This window comes from Bombyx mandarina, chromosome 22 (genome assembly GCF_030267445.1).
Source record: "Bombyx mandarina strain Sakado chromosome 22, ASM3026744v2".
Lineage (NCBI taxonomy): Eukaryota > Metazoa > Arthropoda > Insecta > Lepidoptera > Bombycidae > Bombyx > Bombyx mandarina.
In genome coordinates this window covers 8788615-8801881 of record NC_143228.1, presented here as the reverse complement: position 1 = coordinate 8801881, position 13267 = coordinate 8788615, and the positions used below count along the sequence as shown (strand labels likewise).

General features: G+C 40.0%; 1 protein-coding gene across 1 annotated transcript in view; it reads right to left on the bottom strand.

Moving 5' to 3' along the window:
* Nucleotides 1-9124: 9124 nt before the first annotated feature.
* byn (T-domain transcriptional activator brachyenteron) overlaps nt 9125-13267 on the bottom strand; it is a 28226-nt gene continuing 24083 nt past the window's right edge. Inside the window, exons 6-8 of the mRNA XM_028176055.2 lie at nt 12696-12812; nt 11340-11679; nt 9125-11085 (exon numbers count right to left, since the gene is read on the bottom strand). Of these exons, the coding sequence (XP_028031856.2) occupies nt 10836-11085; nt 11340-11679; nt 12696-12812 (707 nt within the window). The 3' untranslated portion in view covers nt 9125-10835. The remainder of the gene's footprint in view (nt 11086-11339; nt 11680-12695; nt 12813-13267) is intronic.

Below are 13267 nucleotides of genomic sequence, written 5' to 3'. Positions count from 1 at the left end.
GTGTTATCCCTATTTACCCAGAAATTGTGGTTATTGGGGACGAAATTTATTTATTTATATTTATATTTATATATTTATTTAATTACTTATGATTAATTTATATTTACTTGGGAAATTATCCGCGACAGATTTTTCCTGTAAGTTATGAGACAATTAAAAAAAACATCTATTTCATCACTTAAAGTTAGTTCAGCGCAATCGAACAACTCCGAATGAACATTAACGGAGCGCGGTCTCCGTTAATGTTCATTCCATAATTAAAAGAGAGCAAAGTTTCTAGCACTAAAATAATTATCAAGACAAGAAGTTAATTTGAAACGCGATTTTTTGTAAGTTAGCAGCTATTATAATGCATATTCAGAGTTACTTTGTGAACTTTCATCATTCTACTATTACACTACAAAAATGGAAGATTTTGCAACGATTAAAAAACTAGTATTGCGCGTCGAAAGATTTTCTTGGTTTTTCCCCAATCACCTCTCGATCCCTAATCGCCCCATTTTACGGTACTTATTAACTCCATGGGTAGGGGATCATTCCCGATCCTGCGGACAGAATGGAAAGCAGTCGACGTCGCCCAAAACACGTCATCTCGGATCCTCCCGATCCACTAACGGTGCTTCTAGGTACTTCAAGCACCGGTCACCGTTCTCGTCGAACCCGTCGCTTGCGACGAAGGGCTCGACGAGTAAATTAACTCTCAGACACAGCCCACTGAGTTTCTCGCCGGATCTTCTCAGTGGGTCACGTTTCCGATCCGGTAGTAGATTCTGCGAAGCACGGCTCTTGCTAGGGTTCGTGTTAGCAACGTCATCAGGTTTGAACCCCGTGAGCTCACCTACAAAAGTTAGGGTTACGCTGATATAGCCTCTCAAGGCTATCAGCTTAGGTAGGGAAAAAAAAAAAAAAAGGTAGTGGATAATAAATTTGAAATCTTAATATTATCTATGGGACTAAGGCTGTATGGGCTTAGATCCCCTTGCCTTTCATAACAAGGAAAAATTGTACCAAAAAAAATATCTATGGGACTCCAGGAAAATGGGAGATAGGTCAGGACATACCTACCTACTTTATTCATATTATTTGAAAATGTTTCATAATAATTCTAAAGAAAAACCAAAGCCCTTAGATCAATAACAGTATTCAGTGTAAATATCTTAGTCGAAACTGATCTTTTTTTTTTTTTTTTTTTATTGCCTTTGTAGGCAGACGGGCATACGGCCCACCTGATGGTGAGTGGTTACCGTCGCCCATGGACTTCAGCAATGCCAGGGGCAGAGCCAAGCCGCTGCCTACCGCTTAATACTCTCCACAAGCCTCGTTTGAAGAAGGACATGTCATAGCGCTCGGGAAACACCGCGGAGGGGAGCTCATTCCATAGCCGGATGGTACGTGGCAAAAAAGATCTCTGGAAACGCACTGTGGATGACCGCAGTGGCTCCAGGTAGTATGGATGAACTCTACTCCGGTGGCGGGCGGTGCGATGGTAAAAACGAGATGCTGGTATCATCTCGAACAATTCCTCAGAGCACTCCCCATGGAACATACGGTATAAAATACAGAGGGAACCGAAGTCCCTCCGCAAACCCAGAGGCTCCAAACGATCCGAGAGAATGGGATTATCGACAATCCGAACGGCCCTCCTCTGTATGGAGTCAAATGGAAGAAGCTGGTATTTGGGAGCCCCGGCCCAGAGATGAGAGCAGTACTCCATGCGAGGCCGGACTTGTGCTTTATAAAGCAAAAGTCTTTGTCCAGGCGTGAAGTACCGCTTCGCTCTGTTGAGGACTCCCAGCATTTTGGACGCCAACTTGGCTTTGCCTTCCAAATGACTCCGAAACTGGACATCGCTCGAAATGTCGACCCCAAGTATCCCGATACTCTCGGAAGGTTGCAGGGATACTCCTTGGAATTGCGGCGCCATGACAAAGGGGTCCTTCTTCGCAGTGAACGCGCAAACTTGTGTCTTTATCGGGTTGAATTGAACCAAGTTCAATTCACCCCATTCGGAGACTCGCCCCAGAGAGTTCTCCACTTCAGACACAAGTTTTGATCGTCTCTCTTGCACCACGCTCCGAGAGAGACTCTGATGGCCGATATATCGCGCATCCCCCGTGCTATCATCTGCATAGCAATGCATGCCATCAATAGACAGCATGTCATTGATATACAGGATGAAAAGCGTGGGAGTGAGCACCGAACCTTGTGGAACGCCAGCGTTAATGGTCATGGTATCAGAACAGTCACCGTCTACAACGACCGTGATGCTCCGCCCATCCAAAAAGCTAGCGATCCACTTGCAGAGACCCTCGGGGATTCCGTAAGATGGTAACTTCGATAGAAGTGCCCTATGCCAGACCCTGTCGAAGGCCTTCGCGATATCAAGGCTCACAGCAAGAGCCTCGCCCTTGCTCTCCAAGGCTTCAGCCCACCTGTGAGTAAGGTATACAAGAAGATCGCCAGCTGAGCGACCGTGACGGAAACCGTACTGTCGGTCACTGATCAGCTGGCGATCTTCAAGATACTTCAGGAGTTGTGTATTTATAATTCGCTCCATCACCTTGGAAAGCAAGGAAGTTATCGCGATAGGCCTGTAGCTCGATGGGTCCGACCGGTCACCCTTCTTGGGGATAGGGTGGACATGAGCAGTCTTCCATGAAGACGGAACCTTGTTAGTGCAATAAGAGAGGCGATACAAACGCGTTAGCGCAGGTGTCAGCTCAGGGGCGCACGTTTTCAGAACCACTGCGGGGATGCCGTCTGGCCCACTCGACTTATGAACGTCCAGGAGTCGGAGCTCCCGCCTGACTGCACATTGTGTGAAGCAGATATCCGGCAGGGAGCTATCACACCGGGGGATGCTCGGTGGTGTGGCACCCCCGTCGTCCACAGTCGAGTTCGAGGCGAAGAGTTTGACCAGAAGGTCAGCCTTCTCTTTCGCGCTGTGGGCCAGATTGTCATCGGACTTGCGCAGTGGTGGGAGACTAGACCTGCAAAAGTTTCCTTCTGCAGCTTTGGCGAGCGACCAAAAAGCACGGCTCCCGGAGGGATAGCTCTTCAATCGCTCGCCAACTCTAGCAACGTGCTCCGACTTCGCCTTGGCAATTACCTTCTTGTAGGACCTGGAAGCGGCGTTATATTTCCGCCTTTCCCCTGAGATGTTAGGATCCCGACGTCTCCTGGCATTATCCCATGCCACGTATGCGGACCGCATGAGGTGTGCAGCATCCCTGCTGGCATTGTTATACCAGGGTCTGCTGCGACCCCCAACGGGCACTTCAGAGGAGGGAATGAACAATTCCATCCCCTGGAGCACCACGTCTTTAAGTCGGTCCGCACAGACGTCAGGATCAGCTCGATATCTGGGACACGGGTGGGCTGTGTCACCAGCTGGGAGAAGCCGTAGGCCAAGGCGAAATCGTAGGCAGTCCGACCCGGGAGGTCAGTGGTTCTGGACCCCAACCACTCTTGGTGGTGAGCGTTAAAGTCTCCAAGAACCACCACCTCCGCAGATGGGTACTGCTCAAGCACGTGGTTAGTCCCCTCTTGCACATGCTCAAACAGAGCTGAACCTGCATCACTGCTGTGGGACCTGTACAGGCACGCGAAGATTCGGCTACGGCCCCCGTGATCTACGCGCAGCCACAAGAGGGACAGGTCCCGTTGTTCGAGGCCCCGAAGACGGCGACAACAGACATCAGCCCGGACGAATACGCATACCCCGGCTTTACGCAGGAAGTTGTGCTCCAATACGTAGCCGGGATACTCAAGGTATGAGGTATCATCCGGAGCAGATATCTGCGTCTCCGTTAAAAATCTTTTTTAAGGCTTCCCAATTTCAATATTTATCTCTCTTCTTTTATTTCTATATTGTGACCCAAATTAAGTCGCCTATCTGATGTATGAATGTCGTCATAAAAAGATAGAACAGGATAACACAAAGTAAATTATATAATAACTCAACTCAGCTTTTTTCCTAAATGAAACATACTACTTAGTTACATATCGTAGGTATTTTCATCAATGCCTTCGGTGAGGAAACAATAACACCGTGTAACAAAAATTAAACTTGCAAAAATTTTAAAATACGCAGTTACTATACAATTGCAACATCAACCTCAAGTCTCATAGTTAGCGATGGTATTCACATTGTTATCTCTATGGGCTCCGGTAATATCCGTTAGAATGATTGTGAAAATGACGATAAAGTTTTTAGACAAGTTTATTACAGTTTATTCATTGTAAATAACACATGCAATTTAATTAATTTGTGCACTCTTCAAATAGTTTTCAATAGGTGATGGTAAAAACCTAAGCAGTTGCGAAAATTAAATTCATATCCTACCTATCGTGTGGTTGAAACCCGATTGAGCACCATAGGAAACGCAAAAGCTTAATAATGCTATCAACAGATGGCGGTGAACATTACAGCTGGATCGCGCTGTTGTTATTTGTTACGTTTGAGTGAGTTGAATGCCGATTCTGATTTGAATCAATACAATATAATGAGACTTCGATCTCTATTACTAACTTTCGTTCCGGTTTGATTAGTAATAGATATTTTTGCAATCTCCTACGCAGACATTGAACTGTGGTAAGGGAGTTATGTTTGAATAATAAAAGTTCAAACCGTGTGGCAACTGGCAAGTTGTACTTCTTCCATTATCAGCTGTTCATACTATACTACATAACACTGGCGTTTTTTTTTCTACATATTCAAATAACCACGACCATTATTCTAGATTCGCTGAATTAATAAGTGAGCTCACAGGGCTCAAACTTGATTATGTTGCTAACTTAAGGTTGGGTCCACACAGCATTGTCCTGCATGTTTATTTGCATAATAATTGTCATAACGAATGATGTATTAGAAAACATACATTTTTATATATCAATGATAGTGGCACATGCATTGTACATAGAACCATTCACCTCCTGTCGTTTATACTGCAAAAAATCGTACTCCGCTATGCGTTTAAACGAATACAGAATACTCAACCAAATCCTCTGTAATATATTAATTAGTACAGATATACAGTTTATTAGACATGTGTAAGTAATGCGAGTGATATTACTCCGGTAATATTACTCTACGATGTAATGCAACATCACACATTACGCGAAGGAAACAAACATCACACTATCACCCAACATGCCCAACATGTTTCTTTCTTTGTCGTGTAATGTTGCTTAATACACGAACGGAACCGAGCGAGCGACAGACCCATCGACGCTGCAACGCGATGGCTTGACGTGCTGTGCACTACGCAAAATAAATGAGCAAGCGACATGGAATTATTCCTAGTGATTTTGAACCGTATGCCCTGGCCGCTAGGTACATTTTTATACCTATGGTACGTCTGAATTTTAATATAGGTATTTGTGTTTATATTTTTTATGCGGCCAGCCGGTAGTTCCCCGCAAGTAGTTATAGTAACCGGCAAACATCGTGAGCAAATGACCTTGACTGCGCAGAACCGAATTTTAGATCACTTTGGTGGTGAGGGTGAGGCGCGACGGCAGAGGAAATCGTATCGAGCGCGTTATTGGTAGATCAGTCGAGCCTTGCGTCCCGCACCGCGCCTTCGTTCCGCTTGCTCCCAAAAGTACGCTTGCGTACAGTGAAAAGTCTATCGTTATTAATCGTTAAGTTATATTTTGTTATAATTGCTTGTTGACTTTGTTGCCATTGCTATTTGTTGAGTGTTTGTTGATTTTTTATAAAAAATACACTATGCCGCGACAAACTGGTGTAGTATTCAAAAGAAAGGGTAGAAAAATTGTGTACGACGTATATTGCTTCATTATAAAACAGGGGAAGAATGATATTATGGAAAAAGTAAAACAGACTTCGGAAGCAACAAAAACATCAGTGAGTACTGTTAGGTGCACTGTTAGGTACTGTTATTAACGAAGCTAAAGGCTCTGGCTTGCTCATCGTGCTTGGGACTCCGGGTAAGAAAAGATCAGGGAAGAAGAAAGTTACCGGAATGGATAGTTTCGTTCAATCTGTAATAAAAAGATGTAATCATAATAACTACATAACAAGCAGCGAAACTCCGTATCGTAGAAAGGCTTCGAAAATTTTAAAGAAGATATACATTTTAATGGCTCGGAATGAAGTTTACGACGAATTATGAAAGAGCTAGGCTTCAGATGGAAAAAAAAAACAGAAAATAATCGGAAGCTGGTAATTGAAAAAAGTAACATTCGATTACTACGAATCGAATATCTTCAAAAAATAATTAATTATAGACAAAAAAGAAGATCGAACCGACCGAGTCGTAAACTACACCGATGAGCCCTATGTCGACTTATCACGATGATGGCGACTCGGGTGATGAAAACAGTGATGATGATAATGGTCAAGATTATGATAACGAAAAAAAAATTACAAATACCAGCTTCGCTTCAACTGAACGAAGACCTGGCAACAGCTCTAGTTTTGGCTTAATAGAAGGAATATCTATTTTACCCCAAGATTAAATTATTACAATTATTAACCTATATTTTTTGTTGATGTTCTAATAAATATATAAATAAATACATATGTTGATTTTAATAATTTAATTGCATTATGACGCAGAGTAAATAATGTTTTTGCACGTGAGTGTACCATGCGCAAACTTACCCCCACTACGTCAACAAATGCTCAAGAAGTTTGCCGGCTATTATACTTAATTTTTTATTCGCAACTTTTGTAAAATCGCTAGTCGCTCGTAATTGTTTAGTAATATTTCATATTAATTTTTGTGTTTTAATTACTTAAGCACTTGTTTGAAGATAGTTTTATTATTTGTTTTAATGCGTGTTTAATAAGTGAAAGAATGGCGTCTAAATGAAAGTACAGTCCTCTTTGGATGCACTTTGAGGAGACCGTGCCGAAACAATGCGTCTACTGCTCTCCTATATTAACATTATTGTCGAGCTCAATTTGCAGTCTAAGTCGCCATATGAAATCCGTTCATCCCACAATAAATTATATTAAGTAAAAAATAAAATTAATATATTAATAAGTAAGTCAATCAATCTCTGTCAAGTAATATAACAATGTATTACAGTACAAAGTATGAACACATCACTTAGGTAATGATTCGGGTGTATAGAGATACAATGTATTCGTCGTCACAGTATCTATTGAACGCATCGAGTAATGTTTTAGAGTAATATCACCCGTCTGTAAAGGTGATGTCATATCATATTACATTGGGAAGTGACGTTTTGCGCAAGTCTAATAGTATATGTACCTCCTTGGATCCCAGTAATACCAGGAAGGAGGATATCAAAAATGTTTAATACTAATCAAACCGAAACGAAAGTTAGTATTAAAGATCGAAGTCTCATTATTGCATAGTCTAACGTGGATGGTTTACTCAAGTCATTCAAACTTAACATATACAGATAGCGCGATTCAGTATTTTTGTTCAGCGCCATCTGTTGATGACATTATTAAACTTAGATACCTGTATACCTGCTACATTACAACCCGGCCTTGTAGGTATGGATACCGCTAAATACCCGGTCCATATGCCCGGTATCACAATACCTACAGGTATGAGCTAATGCGGTGGAAGTGAAAGTAAAAACCCATTCATAGATGTCGGGCGATTAGAAAACTATAGTTATTTTATAGGCGCCAAATTATATTTTCATTGGGCCGTTTTATTATATTTCTATAAACGTAATCAGTTAATTATGGAGCTAGATAGTGATAATTCTGTGATTGAAATTAATGACCACATCTTATTGTACATTGATAATTCATAGATGGCGTTAAATTATCAAGGAAGCTAGGCCACCAGTTAAGTAAATTACGCATTCTAATTTCACTAGATGTCGCTCACATTAAAAATGAATTTTATTTTAACGGGTTAGCGGGCGGACGAGCTGCGACGCATTACCAAGTATGGCCGTCGTAGCGATGAAGCTGTACTAGCGACGCAGTATCTTATCAATATCAAGTGTCGAGCCGCGGCCGCGTAGTACGGGTGAGACCCGACCATAGATTATACACTTAAGACCCGACCATTGTCCAGTATGTACGGGAGGTATGCCCGCATACCTGGTATGCGTACTGCCAAGTCCATACTTAGTTTTTTTAATTAAATCATTCAGCATGGCTTTTTTACCTGTGACTTCGATTTCATCACACCTCATTTCGGATCCTCCCGATCCACTACCGTTGCTTTTAGGTACCTCAAGCACCGGTCATAATTCTCGTCGAACCCGTCGCTTGTGACGAAGAGCTCGGTGAGTAAGTTAACCCACAGACACAGCCCACTGAGTTTCTCACCGGATCTTCTCAGTGGGTCGCGTTTCTGATTCGACGGTAGATTCTGCGAAGCATTTCTCTTGCTAGGGTTAGGGTTAGCAACGTCGTCAGGTTTGGGCCTTCTTCCGCATACCTTGCCTGTTACCAGCAGCTTTTCCAGATTGTCACCTCTCTTTCTGGCGATATGTCCAAAGAACTCGAAACTCCTCCGCGCGCATATGGTGCTGTGGTAGGTGTCTATGGGCTTCGGTAATCACTTAACAACAGGGGGGCTGCGAGCTCGTCCACCCAACTAAACAATAAATAAAAATGGATTATACAGGAGAAAGTTGTTAGAGGACTATCGGATTATCGGTACAAGTAGGCGGAGACACCTGCGACGTAAATTCCGCCCCCTACCTCGAGACATAAGTTCTAAGTCTCAGTTTTAAGAGTACAACGGCTGCCCTACCATTGTAATAGAACTGTTTCACGGCAGAAATAGAAAGGGTGGTGGTACCAACCCGTGCGGACATTTATAATTGTGCGAGTTTCATTTTTATAACACTTTGTTATTCCTTCACCGTGGAAGTCAATCGTGAACAATTGTCAAGTACGTATTTCATTAGAAAAATTGATATCTACCTGCCTGCGGTATTCAAACACCGGTGCATCGCTTGATACGATTGCACCGGGCGTCTTAATCCTTTAGGCCACGACTACTTCTAGTCACTTATTATACTACACCTATATACCTATAACCTACACGTAATCCCTCAAGGCGGGCAGCGGTAGATATTGTGATGTCCACGGCCTGTGGTAACCACTTAGTACCAGGTCGACTGTGTTTTAGCGTGTGAGCAATAAAAAAAGTCACATTTGTATAATTTATTAAAAAGTAAATAAATTTTACTCGTGTATTTTTCATGTTACAATTTACATTTAAATAAAAGAAACATACATAATATTACTGCTTAGTCACTGCAGCGTTTTATACAAAAAAATACATTTGCGTAGTTCTTCACGATGTTGATACCTTCAAAAATCGCTCAGTTAAATTTTTGTTTAATACATATATTTTCGGATTTTTTTAAATTAGATTTACATTAGTAGTAGTTGTACCAGATCTTTTAGTAGCGGCTGCTAAGAAATAATAAAGACACAATGAATTGCCTTAAAGTAACTTTTAAATTTATATATTATTTGATTACCTTGTTCGGGCTATTCAACACATTACACTACCAAATGAAATTATCTAATACATTATTATATATATATTTGATATGTTATTTCGGTATAATAAAATAGAAAGACTGAAATTTCCCTTAATATTTAAACTATGTACAAAGTGTGTTTTAATTTGTTCTTTTTTTTTAATATGTTATATTATTATAGCTCTTGAAAGCCGCATATAAAAATACATGCAAAATAAATATTGTGAGCGCATATTAAATGAAATATAAACGAATTTAATACATTGACATTTAATGCTTTGAAAGAAGTAGTAGATAGATTATTCATTTTAAAACACTAAATTAAAAAAAATATATAATATAACAACACAACAACGATTCTGTTCGATTACAATTTAGGGCCAATCAAATCAAACAAAACCATTTCGCGGTATAAGCTAGCCAATAACGTAGACCAATTTTTAATTGAAAATAATCTATGAATACCAATATTTTTAATCAAATAGACCTATGTTTGTCCTCTAAAGTGGCATTACCAGTGGCTTTAATCAAACGGATGACTTAGCTGATATTTTTATATACATACACTATGTAAAAGTAAAATCTTTATGTATTATTTTGTTATGATCTTAATGCTAACCTCAAAATACTTTCCAGATTTCAACTCAAAGCCTATAGATAATCATGACTGGAACACTTTTAAGACTTATCCATAAATGCGGTGTATGACAATCAATAATTCGAATATATTTTGCGGATATTTTACTTAGTTCGTAGATAAAATAGAAATTATTTAATAAGTGAACGGGTGGTATTGGTAGAAGTGTGGAAGGAGTATCGTGTTACAGATTAAAAAACTTTAAGGCGACGGTTCCATTTTCTTAATGAAGTTGTTGATATAAAGCACCTTGAAAAGCGATGACATTTTGAATTAATCATTAATTCCATTGTCACCAATTTCCTACCTAATAAGGAATTACGAAGTCATCTATCTACTACCTCTAGTGTTAATAGTTTATAATATGACCTCTCATTCGATTACCTGAACTCTAATAAAACCCACACTCATCTCTATAGTGTAAAATTACATGACACTCGCCAATAACTATTTTAATTCAATATCAATAATCGATTTGTGCAAACGATTCTAATAAAAACTAAACATCAACTTAGTGACATACATAGGAAATACGTAGGTATACTTATTTTTTTACACAAAACAAAATTATTCTGTAAACAGTCCGCAACAAAAACTTACTAAGAGTCAACACCGAACCCCATGAACACTATACAAGTTTAAATTATTGTTCACACCATTAATTATAAATAAATTGACACACCTCCCATCCTTAGGTGACATCGTATTTTTTCCTAGTAACAATTCTAATTTATCACTGTGCTGGGGAACGTGGAGGTATTGAAGATTCTTCACAAGGGGAATGACGGGTCTCGTCTGTGCTAAATTTGTATTCTCTATCAGATGTGGAATGGTCCTGCCCTGATGGGGAGGCTCTGCCTTCGGCACTATGTCCCGCTGCTTCTAATGCGGGGCCAGTAGGACCAAATTGCATACCTTCGGTACTGTAAGCAGCTTCGCCAGTACCCACATATTCTGAAGGCTGGTAACCATAAGTGTTTAAACTGAAATAACAACGGAAAAATATATCAACAATTTCTACTCAAATTACGATAATTTCACTTGATTGAAGACTTACTTTCGTATGCTAATTGAAATAAATTGAAATAATAAAGAATACAAAAATTTAACTCTCTTGAACATTGAATGTACGGGATTTGTTGCAAAGTTGTAAATCGCAATATGAATGCTTGTAATTGTCTTTACCCGTCAACATTGTATATTTTATTGGTAAAATTTGGTAATGTACAGAACATACCTGTTAGGCCAATATGAAATATCCTCAATGGCGTGATGTGCATAGGGAGCATACGCGTGTTGATAATACGGCGAATGATGCTGTGGGGGCGCTTCGTATTGTATGGGGTACAGAGGCGCCGGTGCTGACGTCGGGGCTGAGGTACTGGTTGGGGGCGCCGACGCGTATTCCAAGGGGGCAGGGTACGCATGAGGCGGTGTACGGTACGGAGCCGGCGAGGTGCTGGGCTGAGGCGAACTGCCGCCCTGCGCAGCACTCCAATATCCGCTACTACTCGACCACGTATAGCTACTACTTCCATTCGGCGCAGCGGTCGTGCGCTCAGAATTACTGTACGCAGCTATAAATGATATTATTCAAGTCAGACATCGCTATATACTTTATAGCTCATAAAAGAATAAAGGTGCTGTTACACAAGCTCATTTCAAGCATGAAAGCATGCTTCTATTGAGCAGTTCCTACTTAGTAGCATGTGTGTCGGAATGTTGCTCAAAAGTAGCATGCTCATTTCGAGTTTGCTTAAAAATCAACAGGCGTGCGATTTTTGAGCATGCTACCTGCGGCGCGGGTGGAAGGGGGCGTGCTTTAAGCGCGTCTAAACAGGTTTGCTTATTGAGCATGCTATATAGTATCGATCAGTCGTTTGCAACAGGTATAATTCAAATACATACATAAAATACATAAATAAATAGCATACTTAAAACTAGCATGCCTATTGCTAGCAAATATAAACTGTTCATAAGCATGCACGTATTGAGCATACTCAATAGCACGCTTTTTAGCATGCTATTTTAGAGCATGTGTAACAGTACCTTAGGATTCAAGTGACCAATGCTTCCATATATATTTTTCACGCAGCTTATGTTTAAAAAATAAACTTAGGTAAAGAAAGAACGGGCAGAAGACATTTATAATATATCAGATAAACTAGACAAAAGAAAAGCCACTGATAGAAAAGTATGGCTTTGAGCAAGGTTTTTGGTCAAAAGACAATTTGATATAAATGTTACTTGGATTATTGCTATTAGATGTTAAGATACAAGCATACTCTACATTGTAGAGTCTATAATAATGATAATGAGTAAATAAAAATTTAAATACTTGATTTGTGTAAAAATAAATAAATGTATGATTGAACAACAAGAGTGTTAAATTACTTTGAATAAATGCATGCAATATGTAAAAACTCATTATTATTTAATTTAAATCATAAATCGGAAATAAAGACTCTTGAAATGGAATTTCAATTTATTTTAGTAAGTTTTGACGAAATGCCTGCATATAGCGGAAACTCAATTTGTGGTACTAATTTAAAGCATAGAAAGTCAAAATTATTGACAACGTTTAAAAACTTACAGGGCGGCGACAAGGTTCTTGGTCGGGAAGGTGGCCTTGAAGGGTAAGGCGCTGGCCTCCGCGATGCTGTGCCGCCGCCCCCGTACAGAGACTGAGACGTAACGAACCAACCGCCAACTGTAAAACAAACAGTTTCACTGTTTAATATTGATGCGTTTCCAAATTCAAATGATTGTGTACAAAACGACCGATAATACAAAATTACCAATGGACATTATGTAATGTGTATTTAGGTGTGTTTGTGGCTAACGAATTATCGATTGCCATCTGGGTCTTCGTTTTAACCGGACAAGGTCTGTGTAACTTTGTTGTTTTCATATCAACTTCGAACTTTGATGTTAGCGTAAACAAAGTTTCTGTGATGAATGTTTTTCGTAATCCGATGTTCGACTCGCCCTTGATTTGTAAAGGTAACCATTAGCTACGTAAATTGATAATCTGGCTCAACGGTTTTATTATTGTTAGGTACCTTTTTACAGAATAACACATTTTTTTAAACTGTACATTCAATTTACTATAAGATTAAGACTTTTTTTTTAAACTTTGGTTCAGACAAAATATGTACTTAAATT